Source organism: Balaenoptera musculus, chromosome 16 (assembly GCF_009873245.2).
Source record: "Balaenoptera musculus isolate JJ_BM4_2016_0621 chromosome 16, mBalMus1.pri.v3, whole genome shotgun sequence".
NCBI classification, from domain to species: Eukaryota; Metazoa; Chordata; class Mammalia; order Artiodactyla; family Balaenopteridae; genus Balaenoptera; species Balaenoptera musculus.
Window position 1 is genome coordinate 5277122 of NC_045800.1, and position 27274 is coordinate 5304395.

General features: G+C 46.1%; 1 protein-coding gene across 2 annotated transcripts in view; it reads right to left on the reverse strand.

Moving 5' to 3' along the window:
- The window catches only part of DOCK1 (dedicator of cytokinesis 1), a 530116-nt gene that overhangs the window by 328545 nt on the left and 174297 nt on the right, over positions 1 to 27274 (reverse strand). For both annotated transcript variants that reach the window (XM_036828289.1, XM_036828290.1), the window contains exons 24-26: positions 22326 to 22396; positions 19592 to 19698; positions 604 to 731 (exon numbers count right to left, since the gene is read on the reverse strand). In XM_036828289.1, the coding sequence (XP_036684184.1) occupies positions 604 to 731; positions 19592 to 19698; positions 22326 to 22396 (306 nt within the window). The remainder of the gene's footprint in view (positions 1 to 603; positions 732 to 19591; positions 19699 to 22325; positions 22397 to 27274) is intronic.

Below are 27274 nucleotides of genomic sequence, written 5' to 3' on the forward strand. Positions count from 1 at the left end.
ACAGAAGGTCAGTGGAATAAGCATACAATTGAGAAATGCAAAAGGAAATACCATTAAAAAAAAAAAAAAAAAGCCAAGAAAGCACAGAAAAAAACTGCCTGTCGGGGGAGGGACCCGGGAAAAAGGGGCAGAGAACTGCTCTTCTCAAAACTCTCAGATGCACTTAAAACAACCAACAACAACTATGTGCATGTATAAAATAATAATATTATCTATTTATTAAATATATAATAATTGAAAGAAAGTAGGCAATTAGCCTCCCTTTGTTTATTTCCAATTTTTAATATCAAAGCCTTTGACCTTAAATATCAAATCAAGTCTTGGGAGCCACCTGGCTGAGAAGTCACAGGAAACAAACATAAAACAGTATCTTCAGTGCTGAAAAGCACATGTGGTAATATAATCATCATGCTTTACACATAAATAAAAAATAATTTGAGGATGCAACTCTAGAGAGAGAAAAAGAAAGGGTAACCCTTAAAATTCAGGCCATACTTTTTTAACTGAATCAAACGTGACTTGGTCCTGGGAGGCCGGGGCCCCTGGGGATCGCAGGCCCACACTTGCTGCAGGGTCCACAGAGGCAGCCCCGCCATCACTCACCACGTCCTTCCTGTACAGAACCTCCAGGATGTTGCTGAGCAGCTGGCAGCAGGCCTCCAGATCTTCCTGTCTCTCCAGATGGTACTTGAGCTGATCCGTCATCATGGGAAGCAGGATCTCTCTGCAGTCTGCAGGGGACACCGGGTTGCCAGTCAGCAGGAGACCCACCAAGATGCAACTCTGTTTGCTAGAAGCTTGTTTTCCTAGCTTGTGACACTGCGTGTTACATTTACATACTCTGCAATGTGAAACTGACATCTGGAGGGGGTCAGACTACTTGACTGGGAGGAAATCACTTGTTTTCTTATGAAATAATTCACTCACGTGTGCACGCATATGTGTGTGTGTCACCATGTAAATATACAACGATAATTCACAAACAAACATATAAATACATATTCACATATATCCAATAGTATGTACACAGATAAATATGCAAACAAGCATGCTGGGGTTTTAACTAATTTTCTGTGCTGAACTGTAAATTTACTGATTTGCAACTTTAGAAGAAATACTTGTTACAACAAAAATGATTTGAATTGCAGCTCTTCTTATTATTTCCTAGGAAGACCAGAGCATGGTTCCTTCCTGCTCCCATATACCTCCCAATGAGCTTGGCCGGTTCATAGCTTACTAAATTCCCCACTTAATGCTTACCCACTCAGGGACAACTTTCTGCTGGGCTCACATCTGCAGAGGGACAGTCTGCAGGGGGCTGAGAGCTCAGGCTCTGGAGTGAGGTTGTCTGGGTTTAAATTCTGTTGGCTTCCTTGCAAGGTTATCTCGGAAAGAGCTAGTTACCTCTCTGAGCCTCGGTTTCCTCATCTCTAACATGGGCACAGTGGCACTAGCTACTCACAGGTTTGAGGCACAATGTACTCCTGCAAGGTGAGGCATGAAGGCCTGGGCCTGGCACAGGTGAGATGCTCAGGACAGGGTACTTGCTCTTACGATGTGATACAGATACTGGTGAAGAGACCCAGCCCCTCTCTGGTCTCCCAGACCCCTGGGCTCATGAGGGAGGGGGCGGCGGGGAGCTGGTATTGACCTTGGAGGTGAAAGTTAGGGAGGCAATACATTCACCTGCTGGGAAGAGGAATCAGAATTTCCCACAAAGGGTGGGCCATCCAGGAAAAGGAACCCTATTCACAAAGTCAAGTAGACAGGAGCAGATGACATATTCACAGAGCCACACGCACAGTTCAGGAGGGTGGGGAGAGGAGAAGCAGAATAAAAGACCAGACGGGCAGTTGGATTTCATCCTGAACATGATGGATGAGACAGAAAGAGGAGGAGAACTGGAAGATGCTGACAGGGAAGGGATATGATCAGATCAAAAGGCCAGAGGGAGCCGCCGTGATGGCGCCAGGTAGGGCAGTGGAGATGGGAGGCTCGTTACTGGACAGTTAGCTACTGCAACAGTCCAGGCAAGAAACAGTAAAGGCCTGACCTCCTGCTACAGTGGCAAGTTTGAAAGAAGAGGCCTTGAACAAAAGCAAACTGGAGGCAGGCTGAACACAGTGGCAGGTGATGAAATGGAGAGGAGGTGGGGGCTAAAGGAGAGTCAAACACAGCACCCAGCATCTTCGTGACGAGTTCATCCAAGGCATCACGTGATGCCATCCAAGGAGAGGAACCTGGGGACAGAAGGGTGTTTAAGGGCAGAGAAAAGGACCAGGTTCTGGACAAGTTGAATTTGAGTTGCTGTTGGACATCCAAGTGGCCTCATCTAGTAGGCACATGGAGAGAGGGTTCTAGACCTTAGGGATTTCCGGCCTTACAGACTGAAGAAGCAACAGTCCTAGGCCGTAATAAATGCCAAGTATGTGAATAAGACCATCAAAGAGGAATGTGTAGAACGAGAAGGGGAAACTGTGAATAGCAGTCAGGATGTTGGTATTAGAACAGAAGAGGGAGCGAGGAAAGATGTGCGCTGACGCAGAGATGAATGACGTCACCCAAACCAAGGGAGGGCAGGTGGCCAGCGTGGCCAAATATGGTGGCAAGAACGGGTAGAAAAGCACAGGGATGTGACAATAAAAAGCACACGGAGGGGAATTCCCTGGTGGTCCAGTGGTTAAGACTCCGCGCTGCCAATGCAGGGGGCGCAGGTTCGATCTCTGGTCAGGGAACTAAGATCCCACATGCCGCGCGGTGCAGCCCAAAGATCGAAAAAAATAACATTAAAGAAGAAATAAATAAAAGCAGATGGAGTCCTTCTCAAGGCAGCTTCCTGGAGTGGGATGAGAAGACAAAAATTGGAGCACAGACACGGTTCCGGAAAGCACGGCTGTGAAATAAAGGCACACTGGGGTCTAAGGATCAAAGATCACTTGGGTTTTCATTTGTTTTTTAGGTAGGACAATAGAAAGAATGTTCAGAAAAATCAAAGAAAAATAATGAACCAGACACAAATAAGATTCGAGATGAAATGCAATTACTAATTGTGTCTTCCTGTCGGGAAATCCCATTTAACACCAGCACCATCCATCCCCCAACGTGAACTGTCTGCTGACAACACCAGTTCTGTACGGTGAAACCAGCCCAGCCACTGTAGGTCCCTTTAAAATGCAGTGCACGAGAGAAAAGACAGCAGAGCTGGGAAACATTAAATATCCTGTGCTTGTTTTTAGAATTTTACATTTTAGGACTTCCAAAGTTAAGGATACCTAAAAGCATGTTTTGCATTAATGTTTCCTGAGTTTTCTGAATATAAGGAAAAAATAAGCATGCAACATTGGAATGGCTCCTGAAAGTATGCAGAGACTTGCTTAGAAGACTTTCCCAAGAAGTACACGGTAAAGAAGGCATGGGGATGGAGGCGCGAGGCAGCTCAGGGGGAGGTGCAGAAACCGCACACGCCCTTCTCCTGCTCTGCCTTCCAGGGGACCGCATGTAGGAAGCTCTCACGCTAAGCCTTTTTCAAGCTCCATTTTGATTTAATCCCTAGAAAAGGAACTGATAGCAACTCCATTTTTCCAGATTGAGTTTTGTCCAATGAATATATGAGTATATGCATTTACTTGTTGATGTCACCATTACAGTAATCAATACACAGGCAGGGGTAACGCAGAGATGCTGAAGTGCTGCGTATCTTCCGGGCAGAGGCCAGCCGGCCTTGGATGACTATGATGTCAGGAGTCGCCGAAGGTCAGGGAGTGAGAGCACAGCACAGGGAGGAGGCGCTGTCCCATGGGGACCAGGCAGTCTCTCCACACTGGTGCTCCTGGATGTCACGGGCCATCACACGATTCCCTTATCTTCCCACCCAACCCTTCCTGTGATGCCAAGGGTGAACACAGGGCCCCGTGGAGAGCATCTCTCTGAATGCCACAGCCCCTTGAACTTGTGATGGAAGTGCTCCCAAGCCGAGACGGGCCGCCAGCGTGGAGGGGAGTGGGGAGCCCAGGCGTCAGAGAGCCGCCCAAGGACAAAGCCAGTCCAAGGGACATGCCACAGGAAAATGACCACGTGTAGTGAATCCAGCCTGAAAATGCAGCTGCCCAAAATGCTGACCCACTGCATACACGAACTCCACAAGCATCCCAAACCCAATGTCTTTCCTACACAATCCTGACGTTCACAAGTTACATCCACCCCAGTAGCTCTGTTGACCTTAACCACATCACAGCACAACATCCACAGGAGGGGCTACACTCCCAGCTCCCAGAACCCAAGGGGCCGGAGAGGTCCCTTGGCAAAGCTGTCTGAGTGCAGCCCCGCCTGCGTTCTTCCTCAGGGGCCCAGGCAGAACATCTCCAGGATGAGTCCTCTTTCCCTCCCACCTGAAACACATCACCCAGGGTGACCTCAACAGGGGGTGAGCCCTCGGCCACCCCTGTCCACGTGGTCCTCCCTATCACTGCCACCACCGTCCTGGGGATAAGTCTAGTCTCCAAGACACGTCAGTGGGAGAAGTAAGAGCCACGAAGAGCTGAGAAGGTAAAAACAGACCCTGACCACGTGACCAAGGAAACCATGACAACGGAGGCTTAGCAACGCCATGTCTGCAACAAGCCTGGGAGGGACCCAACAGCGGCAGAAGGCCGAGGGGGCTTGCTAGGCCAGCACGGGACCAGGTGTGTGCCCACGAACAGCCCTAGAAGATCAGAGGAACACAGCTCTGGACTCAGAGGTGGCAGAAATGCCTCTTTAGGCTCTGGCAACCCAGATGCCCTGGCCGAAGTCCATCCCATACGGCCTCATTTATCTGTCACGCCAGACAGGCAGGTGTGCACTTCACCGTTCCCAGAAGTAACTGAGTGTGTTGGTGTCGTCTGTCAGAATTACTCCAGGGTGAGGGAAGTGGTGGGCGCCCCGTCCATCCTCCCGGGGGAGAGATGCTATCAGCCATCCTTGGCTACCTGGTGGGAACGCCCACCCTCCTCCCAGCCCAGGGGTCTGTGATAGCTCCGTGCATTTGTTATCCAGCCTCTTCTGAGGCTTTGGACACCAAACTTTTGGACACTTCGCTACCATTCTGTCACGTTTAGAGACACTTCATTCTCCTAGCCCCTGAGAACATAAAAAACCCATTTGTTATAATCCTTCAGATGAACCCATAGTATTCACACGTGGGATGTTTTCAACATCCATAGGATAACTGTAGCTCTGACTCTATAACCCACCCCACCTCTGGCTGGTCAAGATAAAGGCGGGTCACGGGGATGAGCCTACTTCATCGAGAGGATGAAACAAGACAACACGAGCAGGACTTTGTGAGGGTCCAACATTCCTGTGTGGAGGACCACACCTCCGGCCCCAGGACAGAGCCCCAGCCCCTGACCACATGCCCATCACAGGACCAGATCTCCAGGCAGGAGCAGCCTCATGCCTGGGCTTTTCTTACAGGCACAATGACCACCCCAGGCATCTCATGCAGGCCTCCAAAGACAGAGGGTCACAGGGCAGCAGCACCTTCAGAGGAATGGCAACGCCCCAGAGTCCTGCAGCGGCCGCAGGGACCAAAGCTGGAAGCAGCCCAAGCTGACACACCCACCTTCTTGGGGAGCCGTGATCAGCAGGCCCCAGCTCAGCCCCCCAACGGTCCTGGGGACAGGCAGGCCGCAGGTGCCAGCTCTTGGACTGCTGGAAATTACAACCAGCTCTGTGGCCTGTTTCTCCTCCTGGGACGCAGTCTCCGTGAGAGCAGAGGTCTTGTTCTCATCCATGGCAGTAGCCCTCACACATACACTAAGACCTGACAGTGGAAGTGTGTGTGTCCGTGCGTGCACATATGTGTGTGCAGTGACTTCAAGCACGTGTGCAAGTGTGTGTGTGTGCACGCGTGCATATGCTCATGTGGAGAAGCGCGCTCTTCCCAGCAGGACAGCTGCTGCATAGGACTTTTTTCCATAGGACTTTTGGTCCTTTTTCACGAGCAAACGTAGCACTTTGCTCCTATCAGTCGAGGAAAGACCCGCAGCCGCCCCGTCCCATCCTGGGAAGACACCAGAGGCACAAAGCCATCATAGCAAGATCCCTCCTGCCTTTCTGGTGACTCAGTTTCACTGGATAGTGTCCAAGCCGATCCGGACAGCAGGGTTCGGGCGCACGGGCACACGTGTGTGTGAGTGTGCATGTGCTCGCACCCGCACACGAGCGGTGGTCTTGGGTCACTGTGATTACAGGTGCAGGGTATCACAGGAGAGTCTGTAGTGAGAAGCAGGTCCACCTCCTGGTGCCGTCCCAGCCACCCAGCAGCCCCCAACCAAAGCAAAACAAACCTCACTTTACAAAGGACGTCCCTACTCTGCATTTCAGCTCCTTCCAATTTTTTTTCAAGAAATGGTGGGACACAAGTTTGGAATAACACTAAAGATCCTGAAATTTTATTGCAAGTCAAGACAAAAAATTAAGAGCACAGAGGAAGCTACTACCCCCCCACACTCACACCACACACACTCACACCACTCACACACACACCACACACACCACACACACTCACACCACACACACTCACACCACACACACTCACACACACACTCACACACACACCACACACACACACTCACACCACACACACACACTCACACACCACACACACACTCACACCACACACACACCACTCACACACACCACACACACACACTCACACCACACACACTCACACACACACCACACACTCACACCAAACTCACACCACACACACTCACACCACTCACACACCACACACTCACACACACACACACTCCACACACACCACACACACACACTCACACCACACACACACTCACACCACACACACCACACACACTCACACCACACACACACCACTCACTCACACACACACCACACACACACTCACACCACACACTCACCACACACACACACTCACACCACACACACCACACACCACACACACACACACACACTCACGCCTGCAATGAGCTGTTTTAAAGCATCCAAGGAAGAGGAATCTCCTGTCATATTCTGAGTGTCCCAACTCAGTGTCCTGAATACCCTTCTCCATGAACAGAATGTCATTTCTCTAGCATGATTTGTGCCCATTGTCCCATTTGGTTCAAAACAGATGGCCCAGGAAGCTGACAATCCCCCCACTTGAGAAAAAAAAGAAAAAAGAAAAAAAAGAAAGAAAGAAAAACAATCAACCAAACAAACCCTTATATTTTAAAAAGAAAACACATTTCAAATAAACTACCCATAGATAACCACATGGAAAACAGCTACAACAAATACCTCACTGGAAGTCTAGGAACCTGGGTCAGTCTATTCGATTTTGTTTGTTGGCTTTTTAATTGGAGTAGAGTTGATTTACAATGATGTGTTAGTGTCAGGTGTACAGCACACTGATTCAGTTATACATACATCTAACCTTTTTCAGATTGCTTTCCATTATAGGTTATTACAAGATATTGTTTATCACAAGGTCCTTGTTGTTTACCTGTTTTATATATAGTAGTGTGCTTTTGTTAATCCCATGACTCACAGACATAGAAAACAAACTTACGGTTGCCAAAGGGGAGGGAGAGGGGAGGGACAAATTGGGAGTTTGGGACTAACAGTCTATTTGATTTTGGAAAAGCCTTTTGGCCTCACTAAAGTTCAGTTTACCCATGCACATAGGAAATAATAAAATCCACCTTGCTCACTCTTTGCCTTGAATCTTAGGCAAGTCACTTAAATTCTCTAATCCTTAATTGTCCTTCTTTGTAAAATAGGCCTGATATTGTTAACCCCTCGGGTTTACTATGAGAATTAGATGATATAATGTGTGTATCTGGCAAGTAGTAAGCATTCAATAAATAGTAGCTGTCAATAACAGTAATAGAAATAATATTATTATGCAAAGTCAGCCTTTTCAACAAAGTATACACAGAAAACTAATGCCTTAGAGTTTGCTATCCAGTAGGGTAGCCAGTGAACCCCTGAAATGTAGCTAGTAGCTGAGGAGTAGAATTTTCCATTTCAGTTAATTTTATGCAATATTTTAACTTAAATGGAAAAAAAAAGACATCTGATTCAGTTATTGTTAACAACTGTTTGGAACAACAGGAACAACTTGGGTATGTAAGTCTACTTTTCAATGGTAAATTATATTAAATGTTAAGAATACAGATCAAGCATCTGTGATGAAAATTTAGCATCCAAATTGAGATGTGCTACAAATGTAAAAACCACACTGGATTTTAGAGACTTCGTATGAAAAAAGAATGTAAAAGATGCCATTTGTCATATTTAGATCAAAGTCATGTTGACATGATATTTCAGATAAAATATATTATTAAAATTATTTTCACCAACTGCTTTGTACTTTTTTTTTTTACTGTGGACTATATAAAATTATAAATTACATACGTAGTTGGCATTCTAACTCCGCTGGACAGCACAGTCTCGGAGTATGCCAGGAAGCAGATGTTAAAGACCTCTTGTGTGATTTCTCATTTTAATAAACCAGTGTTCATCTTTGGAAGGAGAATCAAGGCCACAGCTTCCTCCTGTCAGATCATCTTCACACGTACAGGACTGCAGGCCTCATCGGTGCCTGGTAGTCTGAGTCAAGGCGCAGGCCTGACCCCACAAGGAAGCGAAAACCAGCCAGCACAGCTGTCCTGGTTTTCGCTGCCGTGCACAGAAGGGAATGCTGACAGCCCAACCCAGAGAGCCAAGAAGGAGCAGGCAGCCCGTGGGCCCAGACTCCATGCAAATCAGCCGTGGGGATCAGAGGTCCTGCAACACACCAGCCAGCCTTCCACACCCCCTTTCCCAGTGTGATCCACTATGATTACAGACAGCAGTGATTTCACATCTGTTCATCCTCAGCTGTGCAGGCTGAAGCCATGATGATTAATGCTCTGGTAATGGGCACAGAGTAAAAAATATTAATCTTTATAAAAGGTATTCAACAGGCATCATCAGCTTATAAATGTCCAAGCAGAATATCCGTCTGTAACTCCATTACAGCTCTACATCAAAGCAAGATGCAAATACAAGAATGAATTTGTCCATTTAAAACATTCATTTTATGAACACTGAATAATGTGCTTCTTAATTTTTAGTTTGGTCACATTAAACAAATGATCCATAAAGTGCATTTAATAACCTTGAGCCTGTTACATAGAACTGAGATCCAGACGAACACTTTTAATGAGAATTAAACAGTAAGAGCCATATAAATGGGGGATGCTTGCTATTCATCTTATACAATCATCTTATTTTTCAACAATCTAAGAACTCTGTACCCACATGATTCGATTTGTTCAAATAAGTAATTCTCTCCTTCCATACAAATCTTTAAACACCAGAAATAAAGAAAACAGAGCCAGCAATGGAAGGGATCACAGGAGCAATCTACTCATGTCCAAATTTTACAGATGTGGGAACCAGGAGCCAGAATATAGGGACCAGGCAGCAGCTGAGCCAGAATTAGATGCCTGATCCTGAAGCCAGAGCTCCTTATGACCCATGCATGTGCACGTGTGTGTAAACATGTATGATTCAGGTATCTTTACATGTCTAATGCAGATTAAATTTTTCCAAGAATTACTTTAATTCACTTTAAGTAAGCTGTGACCATTAGCAGTGCCAGGAGGATAAATTCACATCAAGTAACCCTAAGTGTGTCAGTTTTCCTTTCTGAACTTCAGTTTCTTTGTCTGTAAAACAGAGTAAATACAACTGCCCTGCACTGGGTTTCGATTCCTATCTACGGGTAGCACCTCTGTAAGTACTCTGGTAAGAAGATCCTCAGCACCACTTGGTTGAGTGCTGAAATGATCAGAAATAAGATAATCTGCCTGTCAGCTGTGAGGTACCCAATGTCACAAAATTTTAATTGAGAGGGTGACAGAGCAATAAAAAGTATCTTGAAGATTGGAAGGGAACATGGCAAGATACAGATTGCAGAACAATAGGAAAAAGGAGCTGGTCAAAGACACATCTTCTGGATGAGGCCACCGGGTCTCATAAAAAGTGTGTCATCTTTTGAAAGAAGGGAGTGGGGCAGCAGATATTTTGTATCCTGTAGTTTGGAGAAGTATAATCATAGAGGTTAACCAGCCACTAGTATTATAATAATAAATACTTTGTCAGAAGAAAGAAATGGAAGAAGAACCAATGGAGAAAAATCTAAAATGAGTCCCATTTAAAAGCAGATGAAAATATTAGAAAGACTCAAGCAAAATGCCAGGGAAGATAGTGTGGAAAGTACTGGTCAGACCAGGAATCTATCCTCTGGATGGAAATGCATTTAAGGAGGTGGCTTGGTACATTTGAGAGGAATTCGATAGGTCTGCCAATCCTGGGGCAGAATCTTACCACGTGGAGGATGAGAAAACAAAGAGAGAAAAACAGAGCTGGGGAGTCGTGTGCATGCTTTTACCCAAGAGCGTGAAGCTAACCAAGAACACAGGTTTTGGTCAGTGTGGCCCAGCACACCTCCTCTACTGCTTGCCCCCATATTGAGCTCTACAGTTAAAAAAACAACGTCAAAACCATATGGTCTGTCCACTCCATCTTGAGGGAAGGACTGTGCCGTCAGGGAGGGGTTTACGCAACAGAAAAAAGTAGGGTCTAGAAGGAGAACCTAGGAGACTGCAGGCTGACCTGGGGCTCCTCCAACTGTCCCAGGCAAGTTTCTGTAGGCAACACGGTGCAGGTACAGAGCTGAGCTTGGGGCCAGGAAGGAACCGTGAACTGGGGAGGCTCAGAGACCTGCCGTCCCAGTGCCAATGTGAGCATGACTGGATGGGACAACCAAGGCAGCCTCTTCTAAGACTGCTCTTCATGTCCCCAACATCAAGCAACAGGGACAGGAGTCCACTCAGAGTTGGGTGCAGAACAGAGAGCCAACAGACTATGATAAAGGTTAGACTAACTACACCCTCAGGAACTTAGCACTGCCAATTTGATCACACAGAAAGAGAAGAGAAAAGGCTATGAAAACTCCATAAGCACATGAACACAACACTACATGGTTTATTTATGTTTAATCTATTCATGTGTTTATTTATTCACATACTTGTACTTTATCTTGTTCCATATGGCACTTGAAGTGAATTCAGTTTTCAGAATGCATAACTCATATGGTGGATGTGAAATAACTCATGAAAAGAGTAGGGGATGGATTTGTAACAAGACAACTCCCTAATCAGCACCACGGTGGTGGACAGCTCCTTGTCTGGGATTTTGCTTGCAGACTAGGACTTGCTACTTAACTCCCGGGTCGTTATCTGTAAATTAAGAAAATTACTCTTTTCCAATTATGCATTTTTAAACTGATGGCTCTGAAGCCCTTCTCAGAGGAATCAAACTTGCTAACCAACAGTCCTGAGCACATGGTAGGTACTCAAAAAATTACAATGGAATTGGAACGGATATAATTAAGAAACTGAAATTGAGTTCACCCTCCTAGATTCATTAAGCCATTTCTAAAAAGGCTGCACTGTTTTAACAAATGATCTTTTCAAAAACACACATAATGAAAGCTATAGAGTGATATATAGAATGAGGGATGAAAAAAGGTACAGTACTTTACAGATAAAGATTAAAATTTTCTCAGGGCATGAAAAAAAATAAAAGAGGAGAAAATTGTATTCATATTCCATCATTACTTAAAGAATTAGTCTTTGGGGTTCACAGCTGGTAACGTTCATTAGAAGTCTTCAGCACAACTATCTATTTAAAGTATTCCAGAATGCTATACGAGTGGTACATTAAGTAATTATGGCATATGATGGTCCCAATCCCAATTTTTCTTTCTGTGAAACATCCATCAAGTTAACAAAAACTACTACAGAGTAGTCCTGGGTTTAAGAACCCTTTCAATAAGAGAAATATCTCTCCATTCTCCACAGTGGAGAAGCTCAGGAGATTTTATTTTGATTTGTTCATGGATCCAAAGCATTCAGAAGGTATATTTTACTATAGGTCTGTATTAAACACACAGCTTTTCTTTCTACGATTTAAAGCACAACAAATTGATTAACAGGATAATTTTTTTAGAGATATAAAATCTTGGATCGAATCACAGTGAAAACGGTCTAGAAATCTGACTTTGCTAATTCCTACTACTAGCTAGCCCCAATAGGCATCTGGGCCTTTGCCCTCAGATTTTAAAGAGCTGCTGTAACTAATGTTTCCACCATTAAAAAGGAGAATTTTACTCTGCTTGACAACTGGAAGAATCATTCACCTTGAAAATAAGAATGAGGAAAATTATTTGAGCTCTCCAGGCCTACATTTTTAAGGAGCTCTGTATTGTTCAAAAATGGAACTCAAATGATTCTCATGAACGTAGGGGCAGGACAGGAATAAAGACACAGACGTAGAGAATGGACTTGAGGACACGGGGAGGGGGAAGGGTAAGCTGGGACAAAGTGAGAGAATGGCATTGACATATATACACTACCAAATGTAAAACAGATAGCTAGTGGGAAGCAGCCGCATAGCACAGGGAGATCAGCTCGGTGCTCTGTGACCACCTAGAGGGGTGGGAGGGAGACGCAAGAGGAAGGGGATATGGGGATATACATATGCAAATAGCTGATTCACTTTGTTATACAGCAGAAACTAATACAACATTGTAGAGCAGTTATATTCCAATAAAGATGTTAAAGGAAAAAAGAAAAAAAAAATGGAACACAAATGAAGTTTTATGAGGTTGATGAACACTGTCTAAAAGGAGCCTATTTGTTATATTGAAGGAAAGAGCTACAGGAATGGCCAGAGAATGAAGGAATGGCACATTTTCCATTCCTACTCACTGCTAGATTCCAAACATCAGGGAAAAAATAAAAAACAAACAAACAAAGTGGCCCCAATGAACAGTAAGCTTAAACCAAAGTAATCCACCAAGAGTATTAAACTAAACTACTATCAAGACTATAAAGGGATTGTCTTACCACTAAATCTTCAAATCTTTATTCTCCAAATCTTACACTCTTCTGCAAAAACAAACTTATGACATAAGGTAAGTAGACAGTAAGCTCTAAAGGAAATCTGTCAGTTGCTTTGGTCTCTTTGAATATGAGAATATGGAAAGACTAGATCTTGGAAGGGAAGGAAATTCAGCGTTAACTTGAATGAGCTTTCCCAAGGTCTCAGGTTAAGGACTGCAGCGGAAAGGAGCCCATGTGGGTAAGAACACAACTCCCATCTCAACTGAAAGGCTTCTTGCAAGGATGTCTAATGCTCTTGACTAATTTAAAAGTTAACGGTATCTAAGGTTGATTTCTTTTATTCCAATTCCTATAACATTAATGTAAAATATTTGTGTGAACATAAATCCCAAACCTTGGTGTCCTAGTGTTTATTTTAATTATATTGAAACTTTTCATTTCTATAATAGGATTTAAGCTTTAATTTTCACAACTTTTGTTAGATATGTGGGCAACAATATAATCACATGGGAACAAAGCTACAAATGTACAAATTATGAAGCTCTGACCTTTCCGTCTCTTCGTAACTTGCTTTGAAAATCTGCTCACTCCATGCCGCAGATTACATGCAGGAGTCATCTTTTTGTGAAGCACATAATCTATTTAAACCAGCTTTCAAGTAGTCAAGTCACATCTCGAAACAATGCTTGGAGCCATTACTGCCCATTCATTGGCTGTGCGCACACAGCATGATAATGAGTCCAAGCCCTTCACCTCAGCTGGAGAGCAGGAGCCAGAACAGCCAAGGTGGGTTCCTGGCACCAACGTGGGGATTCACCCTCCGTTTTCTGAAACAATGCCATTTACTCTGACCACAAACTTACATTTGAAAAGACACCCTCATGAAATGCTGTGAAGGCTGGGATTTGCCTCCAAATATCTGGGGCACGGGGAGGGATGCACTCTGGGAGTTTGGGATTAGCAGATGCAAACTATGATATGAAGCATGGATAAACAACAAGGTCCCACCGTGTAGGACAGGGAGCTATACTCAGAATCCTGTGATAAACCATAATAGAAAAGAATATGAAAAAGAATGTATACATATATACGTTTAAGTGAATCACTTTGCTGTACAGCAGAAACTAACACAACCGTGTAGATCAACTATACTTCAATAAAATAAATTTAAAAAAATATCTGGGGCAGGGGGAGGGATGGGCTGGGAGTTTGGGATTAGCAGATGCAAACTATGATATACAGGATGGATACACAATAAGGTCCCACCGTGTAGGACAGGGAACTATATTCAATATCCTGTGATAAACCATAATGGAAAAGAATATGAAAAAGAATATATATATATATATATACACACACACACACACACACACACATATATATGTATGTATAAGTGAATCACTTTGCTGTACAGCAGAAATTAACACAACCGTGTAAATCAACTATACTTCAATAAAATAAATTTAAAGAAAAACATCTGGGGGAGGAGCACCGAGATAAAAACAAGACCATGACTTGACAGGTTCTGAAGCCCAGCGAGGGCTACGTAGGCGTTCATTACACTCTTCTCCTCATTTTCCTGTATGTTTAAAATTTTCCGTAATTTTAACAAAGAGCTATCTTGAGTCCAGAGGTAGAGTTGAGCTGTCCCCTCTGCCACTTCATCTTTCCACAAAACAGGGGAATAATAAAATCAGAAGCAAAAAGAAGACAATCTTAAAAAAAATAAAAGTCCCATAACACTGTAAAGCAACTATACCCCAATAAAAATTAAACACACACACACATTAATATATATATTAATATATCTATCTTTCTATATATAGATATAGATAGATAAATAGATATATAGATAGATAGATAGATCAGGGCTTACCATGGCCCCTGGCACACAGTAAGAGCTCAACACTATTTAACTATCATAATTATCATCTGCATCCAGACCTCAGCACAGTGGATGGGACACCAGAGACCCCACAGCAGTTGTCTGGGAGGCCAGAGACGGTTTCCTGGGTAGATGCAATCATATAAAAAAAAAAAAAAGAAAAGACCATCTTAATTTTATACAACTGCTCACGGATGACCCTCCGTATCTTAACTCTCTCACTTGTCTCTTCCTGTTACTCCTCCTCAAAGACACCTCCTTTCTGCTCCATGATCAATCCATTCAGAGCCCAGATGGGGAGAGACAGCCAGCTTCCCCGTGTGAACACAAGACCTCTCCTCCCTCAGATCAAGTGAACTACATATGCATGTCATGCTTCCTTCTCTGCACTGCGCCCTGGGGAAAGAAGTGCTGGATTTGAACATGCGATAAATACGCACTGTGAGCCAGGTACCGTTCTAGGCACCACCGACAGAGGAAGAACAAGATGAACAAGAAGGACACGCTCCAAGACCTCTCATTTTACGGAAGGACCAGAGAAAATAAGCGAGCCAAGAAGTAAAACCAGGCAATGACTGCACGCTGTGGGGAGTGGCAGGAGGAGCCCAGGGGCAGTGTGTCTGGGGAGATTTTATTTATGCAGGCTGATCAGAGCGCCTCTCAGAGGAAGCTCGCTATGTAATCCCTTGCAGTATTTGGTCCAGGTCTGTTTTCTTTTGCCCCATATTTGACATGATAGCCCAGCGCCCCGCCCCCCATGAGGGCAGGGTCTCACCTGCCATTTTTCTAATGAATCCTCAACAAAAATGAAAAGACATGGCTAACATTTCTTGAATGTTCATGAAATGCTGAGTGTAAATCTCAGTACCACACATGTATTAATCTTCAAGATATGTAACGGAGGCAAGAAGAAAAGGGCAGCTGGAGAAATTGAAGCCTGGAGGGTAACTTACCCGAGGTCACTGAGTTAGCAGGTAATAGAGGCAGGATTTGAACCCAGGCAATGTGATCACACACACTCGCAATCCTCTCGTGAGCTGCCTGCCCTCATCCCAGCAAGGGTTTCAGACATGCATAGTTCTTTATTAATGAGGAAGTAAAATCATTTACAGGAGAAATGATGCAAACCAGTCATTCATTTTATTTTTTAAGCAAAGCAAAGGAAGAGAGACATGTGCTCAGAGAAAAGGCTAATGTGACTGGCACCCCACCATGCACTCCGAGTCGCTGGCAACCTGCGGAGGGGCTGGAGCCCTGGCATGGTCAGTAATCTACTGTGGCAGACACGCGGGACGGCCAGGTCCACACACATCTTCTGAACAGGCTTCTTAAATTCGGGGGAGATTTCTACATTATGAGCTCTCTTTCCCCAATACAGAAGCCAAAACTCAAATCCACAGCCACCCTTGCAACTACAGCTATGTTCCAGGTTCTGCCAAGGAGGCGTGACTTCTTAGGATGGCAAGTGGAAATGAGTAGCGGGAAGGATGGCTCTGTGAAGAACTCTCATTTCCTTCGGGCCAGGGTGGAGGTTGCAGAGGCAGCGGGAGTTGCAAGGTCCTGATTCAGAAGGAGCCTTACAGCTGGTACGGCTGGGAACAGATGGCAGTGACAGCAGCCGTGGTGTCCACACCAGCTGGGGCCAAACACAACCCGATTTGCCAAAAGACACATCTCCTGTTGTAGCCTAACAAACTCAGCAGGATGCGCCCTCAGTCTTCTGGTCCTTAAAGAGGACAGAAGGGGAGCCGGGCTGAGCCAACCAGGGCACTGGAAGCCTTGGCCTGCTGGCACCCAAACCTGGCAAGGCAAGGCTTTCCTGCCGAGGGGCAATGGCAGTTTCAGAATTCACTGCCAGCCTCACTGCACCCAGATCAGCTCCCCGCTTCCATCAAAGTAAGACTCTCAAAACGATGCAATAGCTTTGATATTGGAGGGAGATGGAAAGAAACATTTTAGAGCAAAGCAACAAAGTGAGTCTCTTCTATGAGTGAAGCAACACACATGCTGATGAGCAAAGACGTGCCCTGGAGCCCAACAGAGGAACCGAAGGAGCCAGACAGGGATGCACTCTGACCACATCCCCCAGAGAACACTGACGAAGGTCTAGCACATTCAGTAGCTTGTGCAGCTAAACCTAGTTATGACACATTCCAAAAATCCAGACACGAAGGGAGCTAGTTGGACTGATTCCACTTGGATCAGGAAAGGGGACACAAACAACTACATTTTTTTTTACAAATTAACAAGAAATGGAACAAGGCAAGAAAATCACAGCCATCATATCTCACCAGAAAATGGCTTGGCTTTAAATATTTATACCAAATGTGGCACAGAATATTTTGCACAAGTAATGACATCTTCGTAAGAACAGACCAACCGGATGATTTCCAGTGATAAATCTTTCCTGACAAGGAGGTAAGACGGCTCTTGGTAACTGTGAGGCAGCAGGGAGCCTAAGGATGAGAAAAATCAGGGCTGTCCTTGCTGTCTTTACCCAGAAAGATTCTTAAAACTCAAAGCCTGTAAGCAGGGCCATTTTCACATTGGACAATGCATTCTGAAATGCTTCCAGGCGGCCAGTGAGCGTCTGGAAGTACATTTGCACTGAAGGTTATGGCTTAGACAATGTCGACTGATTGGACGATTCTAGAACTGCTGGTAAGACATGAAGCTTCAGGCTAATGTTGGCTCATTTTGCCCGTGATAATTCTGGATTCATGTATTTCCTACAATCTCATTTACTACGTTGGGTGCAATTGACTCTTAAGATTAAATTCCTACCTTTGCAATATCTAGAAAGATACTAAGTTAATAATTCCAAAATGTTACACATCCTGACAACTCCCTGTCAAACAAAGCTAAATATTTATTTGCATGCTGCATTATTTCCAAAACGAGACGTAAAGCAGTCTATGATAAAAGACTTACAGAACAGAAGTGAAAACAGAAATGGAGCACAGAAAAGAGAACCGCAACTGCCAAATACAACGGCTGATACAATTCGCAAAAATCAATACTAAGTTTGCCTTCAAGCTATCTACTAGCTAAAGAAATAGAGTGTCCATAGAAGAAAACATTTCCTTGAAATATACTCTTAAAAGAAGATCTATTTTAAATATTTTTAGTTGAACCATTTATGCCTTAGGTCCTTATTCAAAGGACGTGGAAAAAAGTTTTGCAATAGAAATTTTGAAAGGTATGTAAGATGTCCTCAAGAAGGTCGTCCCTGTATCAACACTCAATAAAAGCCAAGCACAGTCAATCCGTGATAACTGTTATTTTTTTGATAATTGTTAGCCCAGTGAAGGCACTGGCAGTGGCAGCAATGGTGATGGTGATGGTGGTGGTCGTGGTGGTGTGTGTTCTTGCATGTCTTGGGGTTGGATGGTTGGAAGGAGAGATATTAGTAAGCTACCTAATAAGACCCAGATATAAAACTTGCAGGGGATTTCACCTGCTGTGGTATAAAGTTTAGTCAATATGGAAAGAAACAACGAAGTAGCATCTCCACGTATCGCCTCCATGCCTCCCTGGAGTCTCACAAAGTCCCAAGCTTTAGAAGACACCTGAAGACTAAGCAATTCAATATCCAGCCTTCCAAGAAGAGCCTGAAATACTGACGGTTGGGATTACTGGCTTAAGGAGATTCATGGGCTTTGAGTCCCAAATAACGGCGACACAGTTGACTTTCTTTTATGCAAGTGAAAAATAGAAAGAGATGTCTGTTTGGAAGGGCTGCAGAAAGCTACTCACTTCTTGGTGTGATGTGTTTTCTCCAGAAGAACACTCCTACCCAAATGAAGTCTTAGCATTTCCTCTTGACATAAGCCTTAGCTATAAGTGCAGACTCCAGTGAATTGTATAAAGTTAAATCAAGAAATAAGATTAAAAACATAGGGTCCAGTAGTCTAGATGGTACAAAGGACTAAACCAGACACACACTGAGTTCTCAACAGGGACATCTCAGGCCTGAGCTGCTCCATCCCTGAAACACCACACGTGAGGACAAAAGAAAATGAACGGAACAGCCAAACGTCTGGACACCAATGGAATAGAATAAATGTATGCCTCTCCATCAGAATGTCACTCAACAGTCTTCACATTTGTCTCCAATAAATGAGGAAGGTTGTGGAATTATGCAAAGGTCTTAAGCTTTCAATAAAACTTCTTGACAAGTGTAAAATATTAATTCAATCTGTCCAAACAGAAAGAAAGTGATTAATAAAAAGGGTAGGGACATAATGTGTGGAAACGTGAGGTGTTCCTTGGGATAAATGAATTGAGGAATCATTAAAATTCTTTTTCCTTTGAGCAGGGTTTGAAGAAAGCCTGTCACAGAATGCAAAGTTCAGGCTAAGACATAACCATGACTTCTACATTTAAAGAAAATTTGAAATTTTTTGTTGCAATCATCTCAATGGAAGCCAGTGATTGCCTCCCCAGGATAGATAATCACACATCGTAAAGGCTACAATGTATGCTGATTATCCTAGGGCTCTGGTGTATACCTAAATTCCAAACTACAAGGTTTGTGCCTTCATTTTTCAATGATCTGTTACCTACGGTATATGCCAATTACCATTCTCTGGTAAGGGCTAAATCTTCCTGTCTTGTAATGGAGCTGTTTTAACTGGCTGCAACCTCCCCACTCCTTTTGACAAAGAAGAGAGAATTCAGACGGGGCGAGGTCTACAGACAATGACGAATGTGACAATTTAACGATTCTCAGGGTTTCACTCACCATGCTGTGTGAAGAGGTCACTGTGAATTATTTCAATCAAGCAATATAGCTTCTGAATGGTCAGCAAACCCACGGGAACATTTAGGATGAAATCAGTAAACATTTTGCTATAAAAGGAAAAACACAAGTGAAAAGAGATGCTGGATATACTGCAAAACGACCCAGTGGGATACAAGACAGTAACGAGACACGAGTTCAGTGAATGGTCATTAGATGCCACCAGAATGTTGGAATAGGCCCATTATACAATATGGGCCAAAATCTCTTCCAAAAGAATGATGCTTTAAAATGTTATTTTTCACTTCACACCCACTAAAATGGCTATAATCCAAAAGACAGCCAGTAACAAGTGGTGACCAGGACGTGAAGAAACTGGTACCCTCATACCATGCTGGGGGGAAGGCAAGATGGGGCAGCCACTTTGGAATACTGTTCGGCAGTTCCTGAAAATGTTAAACATAGTTACCGTACGACCCGGCATTTCCACTTCGAGGGTTATACCCAAAAGAAATGAAAATATTTATCCACACAAGACCCTGTATATGAATCATAGCCACGTTATTCATAACACTTGAAAAGTGGAAAGACCCAGATGGCCATCAACTGATGAATGGATAAACATAATGTAGTAGATCCACACAATTCACCCATAAAAGGGAATGAAATCCTGACATTAATAGACCTTGAAAACATTATGCTAAGTGAAAGAAGCTAGTCACAAAAGGTCACGTATATTATACGATTCCATTTATAAGCGATGCCCAGAAAAGGTAAATCTATGCACACAGTAAGTAGGTTAGTAGTTGCCTAGAGCTGGGGTGGGAGTGTGCAATGACTCTTACTGGGCACGAGGGATCTTACTGGGGTGACAAAACTGTTCTAACAGTAGATTATGGTGATGGTGTAGAAGTCTCCTTCCTGATGTGGGAAAACAAGATGTCTTCAGCACAGGAGTCGACTGTAAAATAAAAAATGTAATGCTGAATTCTTTTAGGGGTGTATGTACGTGTGTGTTAGTGTGTGTGCACACATGCTTGCACACAAAAGATAACTAGAAAGATCCAGATCCTCGTGGAATTAACTTTGAGTTATTCTCCTCTGTGATCTCTTCTGTTCCATCAAAACATGACTCAATTTTCTAAACAGGGAAAAATACATCCATGATTTTCAATGTCATTTTTAAAAAAATCAGTAGGTAAGGTGTTGAAGAGGAACCCACGCATGCAGAAAGAGTCAAGGGCCCAAAAGCAGATGGGGCCGGTCCTGGGGAAGGGAGTCTTCCTTGGATGTCCAAGCACAAGGCACAAGCACCCGTCGTCAACATGGACGTCACCCCTCTAGTGAGCAAAGGCCTGGTCCCCGTGCCCCAGGACTACAGGCCCAGAGTATGGCCATGGCCCACCCAGCTGCAGCTCCCCCCTCGTCCTCTGCTTCTCCAGACCTGAGGTCCTCAAACAGGAGCATTCATTGAGAGTGTATGGAGGCATCATTAAAACCAAATAGCTGAGCCCCGCCCCCAATGTCTAATTCAGAAGGTCTGGGAAGGAACCCAAGATTCAGCAAATTCCCAGGGGCTGCTGATACTGCCCTTGTCTGGACCACTGTCTGAGAGCCGGGCTGCAGGGACAGAGCACAGAGAGACCCAGGAGGGCAGACCTGTTGCCCATGGGCCCATCTGTGCCTCCTTTTCTCATTTAGCACCTGCTAAACTATAACCAGTATTGTCAGTGCCTGGGAGCAAAAATAAATGTGTCCATGCAGGACACTAAATCCTCAGGCACATCAGACACGTGATGATTCGTGGGGAGAGCAGCTTCCCAAAAGCCCCTCACCCTTCACTTCCAGGGCATGACTGACCTATGGTGGACATAACGTACGGAAGGGTGACCGTTTTTCATTCCGTTTAACCACCCGAGGGACAGATGGCCCTTTACTAACATTTAGGTGGACTTTTCTGGCTGGTCAAGTGGTGCCATCACCTGCAGGTAAGTTTATTGTGTCAAATGTTAAATCAAAACCCAAACAAGGGGCAGACGAGGGCTGTGCTGTGGATGTCTGGGGTCCCAGAGGCCGTGCACCCACTTGCTCAACACACCTCTTTTCCAAATGCAGTGACATCTGCACAGTAAACAACTGAGACTGAGCTTGGATGGTGACGGTGGCAAAATCGGAAGGTGAAAGGAAGGATTCGGTCCCCAGCCTGACTCGCCATCTGAAAGCCAGTGTCCAGCTTGCCCAGAGTTTTGTTTTGTTTGGTTTTCGTTTTACTATAACCTGAGCTGACAACTTGTGGCTCCTCTGTCTGAGGTTCACAGCCCTTGGGCAGGAGCCCCCAGAGAGAAGCTGTATGGTAATGAGGGGGAGGAGGTGAGACACCAATATTAAAGCTCCCGAGTCAAAACGTTTAGATGCTGAAACCCAAACCCAAACCCAAGAACCACTTATTGAATTTTAAACTCTAAAGGATGCAAAATGCCCAATTTATATTATGTATGCATGAGGCTATAAAGAATCTTCTAAAGAAAATATTGTGACTGTTGATAGATGACACCTTTTCCACATAAAGACATAATGAGCAAAGTGTCACAGACACCATCACTAGAACATGTTCCAGAAAGATCCAGGGCATTGAACTATGTGGACATGAGACAACCCAAGCATCCCGTGAACTAACGCCCTCAAAAGAAGGCCAAGCGTGGCACACGGGAAGGCTTCGCCTTGGGTGCTTCCTTACCTGAGCTCTTTGGGATCAAATACCAATTTCACATCGTTGACAATGGTTGGCAAGTATTTCAGCGCTGCACCCTGCAAACCAAGAACAAAGAAGAGTGTTGAGCCTAAGGCAGTTGGCAAATGTTAATACGAAGTTGTAATTACTTTGAAAAACCACACACATACCAAGAAGACAAAGATCACTTTCCAGATGAGAAGCTGATGGTTAAACACAACAAAAATAGAGGGGAAAAAAATAAAGCCTCTGATCCACAAACAGTGGAGATGTGTTACATGGATATCCTGACGTAATAAAAGTGATATTAGGAGAAGCCAACATTCAATGCTTGCTCACGAATGCCTATACTGTGCTAAGCTTTTATGTGATTTTCCCCTTTATCCTAAGGAAATCCTAGCGAATGAAGACCTGTGCCCCCAGAAGAATCCTCCACCAACAAACTCACTGTAGCGCTACCACATTCAACAATTAGAATGACTGCCTTTGTTCCATTCCAAAAATGACTGCCTGTATATCTAGGTCCCTGAACTTGGAATCACTTTCTTCTTTAGTAACTTTATCACCTATTTTCACATTCTGTATCTTCTAGAAAACCCACACTTTCAGAAAATAGAGTGATGGTAATAATGATAGATCCTAATACATGCTCTGCGCTGTGCTAGACCCTTGTATATTTTATCTTTAATTCCAACAGACCTCCTACAGGGAGTTAGCTGTGCAGGAAGGCAAGGAAACTGACAATGGAGATGTTAATTACTTTGCCCCTGATCACACAGCTAGTACTGAACTGAGTTAGAATTAAAATTCAGTTTGGTGGGAAGCCAGAGCCTCAGCCCACCCTCATCTATATGCGATTGGGAAAAGGTCATGGATTTTAAATGTTCTGACCCTGGCTGGGACGCCCCCCTCTGTCTCTGACTCTAAGTGACTCCTTCTACCGGGGCGGGGGGGGGGGGGCTCCCCCTTCCTGAATGAAATGGAGGAAATAATACTCATGTCAAATACCTCCAGGGGCTGTAATAAAGCTCAAAATCTAATTGACAAGAGAACTGGATAACACTTTGAACACTGGAAAATGCCACACCTATTACCTAAACATCTGTTAGCATTGTTTTCCAAAAGCAAGTAGGCAGAAACCCACCTCACACGGATTACCCTGAATATATAGGGTCAATTGATTTGCAACAAGGGACAAAGGCGCCCCCTCCTCCAGCACCAAATAAAATTCCTTCCATACCTCACACCCTATATGAAAATTCACTTTAAATGGATCATAGATCTTATATTCTTAAAACTATAAAACGTCTAAAAGAAGATACTTGTGACTTTGGGCTAAGCAAAGATTTCTTTCATATGATACCAAAAGCATAATCTGTAAAAGAAAAAAATTTGATCAATTATACATCATCAAAATGAAGAATTTCTGCTCTTCAAAAGAACTTCTGCTGAGACAACAAAGGACGACGAGCCACACACGGGGAGAAAATAATTGCAAATCAAGTAAAGGCACAAGTGAAGTGAAGTTGTTTGCCAGGATTTGGAGCCAGTCCACCTCCAAGCCCCTCAAGCCTTAGCGCTCCACAGTCAGGATGATCAAGGACAGGTAAGCAAAGTTTACCTCTAAACCTGCACTACAGAGTTAGGGGTGTTTTTCCCCAGGTGTTAACCCTGACCTTCCATGCCGGCCTGATCAAGGAATTCCAACTCTCTGCTTTGAGATGCAACTTTTGAAAAGAACCTTAAATAGAAACAATTTCATTCTGGTATCCAAAGTTCTGCTTCAAATACCTTGGAGTTGCTTTGAAAAACTAAAAACTCTTTATTGTGACGTTTAATAATAAGCGTTTGCACAGCTGACTGCTCGGGCCGGAAAGTGTCTTGTCTAGTTTGTGAGGGTCCCGCGGGCGAGGATGCGTCAGCATAATGCGTTTTATCCTGTACCCCACGAAGCAGCATCTGCCTGAAGCGGCGTGATAAACACCATCTTACAAGGACAAACAGCGGCAAACAAGACAGGCCTTCGTGGCCCAGCCCCTGCTCGCTGCCCGGGGGCCGCCGGGCGCTGCGTTAACCGGCTCCCGAGGGCTCCCCGACCCGAGGTCAGGCGACACCCACAGAGGGAGGGCTGTACCCGCGGAGATCCCCAAATGCTGGTTAACAGGGAACACTGCCTCACTGACCCAGATCCTGGGGTCGTCACGTTTTACAGTTCATGAGGGTCACAGAGAACAGACAGCAGCCACGAGCCCACGTCAGTCCTGGACAACATAACAAGGACAGACAGACGGAATGAAGTGAAGGCGAGGGGGTGCCCCCGCACCCCATTTCCAGCTCTGTTCTCTCCGTTCTCCGGCGGTCGTGGGCTCCTTTCCACCCTCCGCCTTCCCCCAGTGACCATCTCAGCCTCTCTTCGCTCTCCTCCAGCCCAGGATCCCACCCTGGGATTTTCGCTCAGCTCACCTCCTGCTTCAGGGAAAACCAAAACCATCAGGCGAACAGGCCGGGCAGTTCTGCCCACCACTCAAGCCAAAACAAGCCTCCCGGAGGACACCCGGCCTCTGCCTGTCCCTCCAGGCAGAGGGAGGGAGCACCTGCCTCCACTGGGGGGGATCCTGCCCGCTGGGCACGGCCCCTGCCCCGCCGTCTGATCAAGCACCTCCTGCATTTCCCGTCCCTGCCCTCTCCAGGCGGCCCGGTTCTCACCCCAGCTGCCCCCTTCCCTCCACACTCCAGCCCACGCCAGCCTCTCCCCTTGAAACCACCCAGAGCCCCAGGCTCCCCGCCGCCCACCCCGGACAGACAGCTCCCAAGCTGTGCACTCACCCCGCGGTCCACGACCAGCGCACTCCCCCGACCTCCCTCCCCGCCCTCTGCAGCCATCAAGCCTCCACTCCTGCCAAGGCCACAGCGACTCCAGGTCTTCCCTTAGGTGACCTTCCCAAGACACTGCTGTGACCCCTCATCTCCCGGGGCATCCACAGCCCTCACTGCCAGGGCGACCGCCTTCCTCTGTCCCCTGCCCCTCCCGTAAAGGTGGGTGTCCTTGCAGTCCTGTTCTAGACTTTTCTCCTCCCTCTCCACACCCCTTCGGCCAGCTTCGGACGCCTAATGCCTGTCCCCCAGGTCACCTCTCTCCTGAGCTTCACACTCACACACCCGGCGGCCACTGGGCTCGTGGCTGCCCCACAGATGCTGCCAACTCCCCCTGCCTTAGAGGAGGCCCCACCCTACGCCCCGGTGCTCCAGGCTCAGGGCGCTGCGCCCGGGAGCCCCCAGGTCACACGCTCAGGATGCTCCGTCTTGGGCACAGCCCACTTCTGACCAATCACAGAGCCCGGTGGATCCTCACTATTCCACACCCCCTGCCTCTTCCGCCTTCTCCATTCCTACAGTGTCCACCACCTGGCCCAGGCCACTTGTGTCTCCCTCTGGCAGGAAGGCACGGCCTCCTAAGGGACCTCCCGCCTCTGCTCTGACCTCCTCAAGGTCATGTCCCACGCGCAGCCAGAGCAGCTTTCCTAAGATGCAGATCTAACTGAGATACTTGGGTGGCAACGCCCTGCTCCTGGGATCCAGGCCTGAGCACCCAGCATCCTCAGAGGCCCGGGCCCCACCCCCCCGTGTCCCAGTCAGTGGTCTCCACCTCCACCTGCAGGACCCTTTCCAGCAATGTGGAGCCTCTTCCCGTCTCCCCCGCGCTCCGGACCCCTCTGCCAGCTCTGCGGCTGTGCCCATGCTGTTCCCGCTTCCTGGGTCACTGTTCCCCCACTCCTGCCCCTGCTCCTAAACACGCAGAGTGAACCTCGTGACTCCTCAGCCCTTAGCTTAGCCATCGTTTTCCTCAAGACACACGGATTCCGGGTCAGCCATCCAGGAATATTACCGCGATGGGCCGTGAGTCTGTAGCCCCCAGACCAGGGTCTCACGGCTGTGGCCCGGCCAAGGACCCTAGACACAGTAGAGCCTCCGTGACTCCCTGACCAACAGAGCTTTGCCCAAAACCACCACCTCTTTAACCTCAAGAGACTGTCCACCTCTTTGCTTTGCACCCACAGAGATGGGCCTCGTTAGCTGAGAGACCCAACTGTATCCCCTCCAGGATGACAAGCAGCCAGAAGAGGCCGAGGGAACCCTGCGGCCCCCCCAGGGCAGCCCAAGCCTCCCGAAAAAGCACACGCCAGCCCCCACTCTCGTGAAGGGCGCAGCCAGCTTTGCCATTTCTAACACTGGCTATTTGATGAGAGACTTGAGTGTTCCGGTTTCCGCTCGCGCTTGCAGGAAAAGGCTCCCGTCTCCTCAGTGGAGTCAGGCTGCTTCACGGAATTCAGGTCTCTCTCGAGGGCAGGGGCTACTGCTTCGAGGGCTTCTCAAGATGTGCAGCGCGGGGCAGGCAAGGCAGGGCTCCTGCTCGGTGATGGACGGCGCTGGGTCGAATCTCATCTGCAGAAGACGCCTCCAGAAACAGAAGGCCCGAACGCGGACGAGAGAGGGTAGACGGCATGAGGCCCAGGAGCGGGTGCCCCACCCCCGGACAAGGACCCGGGCTCCGGGCCAGGCTGTCGCCTCCGCCACCTACTATGTGAACTCAGGAAGGGAGCCTTTCCTCTGGGTGCCCCTCAGTGCGAAAGGATGGAGGTTAGTAGCGGTGAACGGGGCGGCCTCCAGCGGCAGTCGGGAGAACGGAAGGGCGACGAGGAGGTGACGGGACCCCCCCAGCTCATCACTGGTGCTCACGGACGGTGCTCACCACTCGTTGTGGCGGCGGGAGAGTGTGGGGATGTGTGCAGATGTGAACACACACACCTTCTTCAACGTGCAAAACTCTCCATTCAGTGAAAACTTCCATTTATAAAGTCCTGATTAAAGTGGTAAGTAATGAGTAGAATCATTCGCCAAATCTCAGAGACAGTCGGGTAACAAAAATGGAGGGCATTGGAGACGTCTCTTTTTCT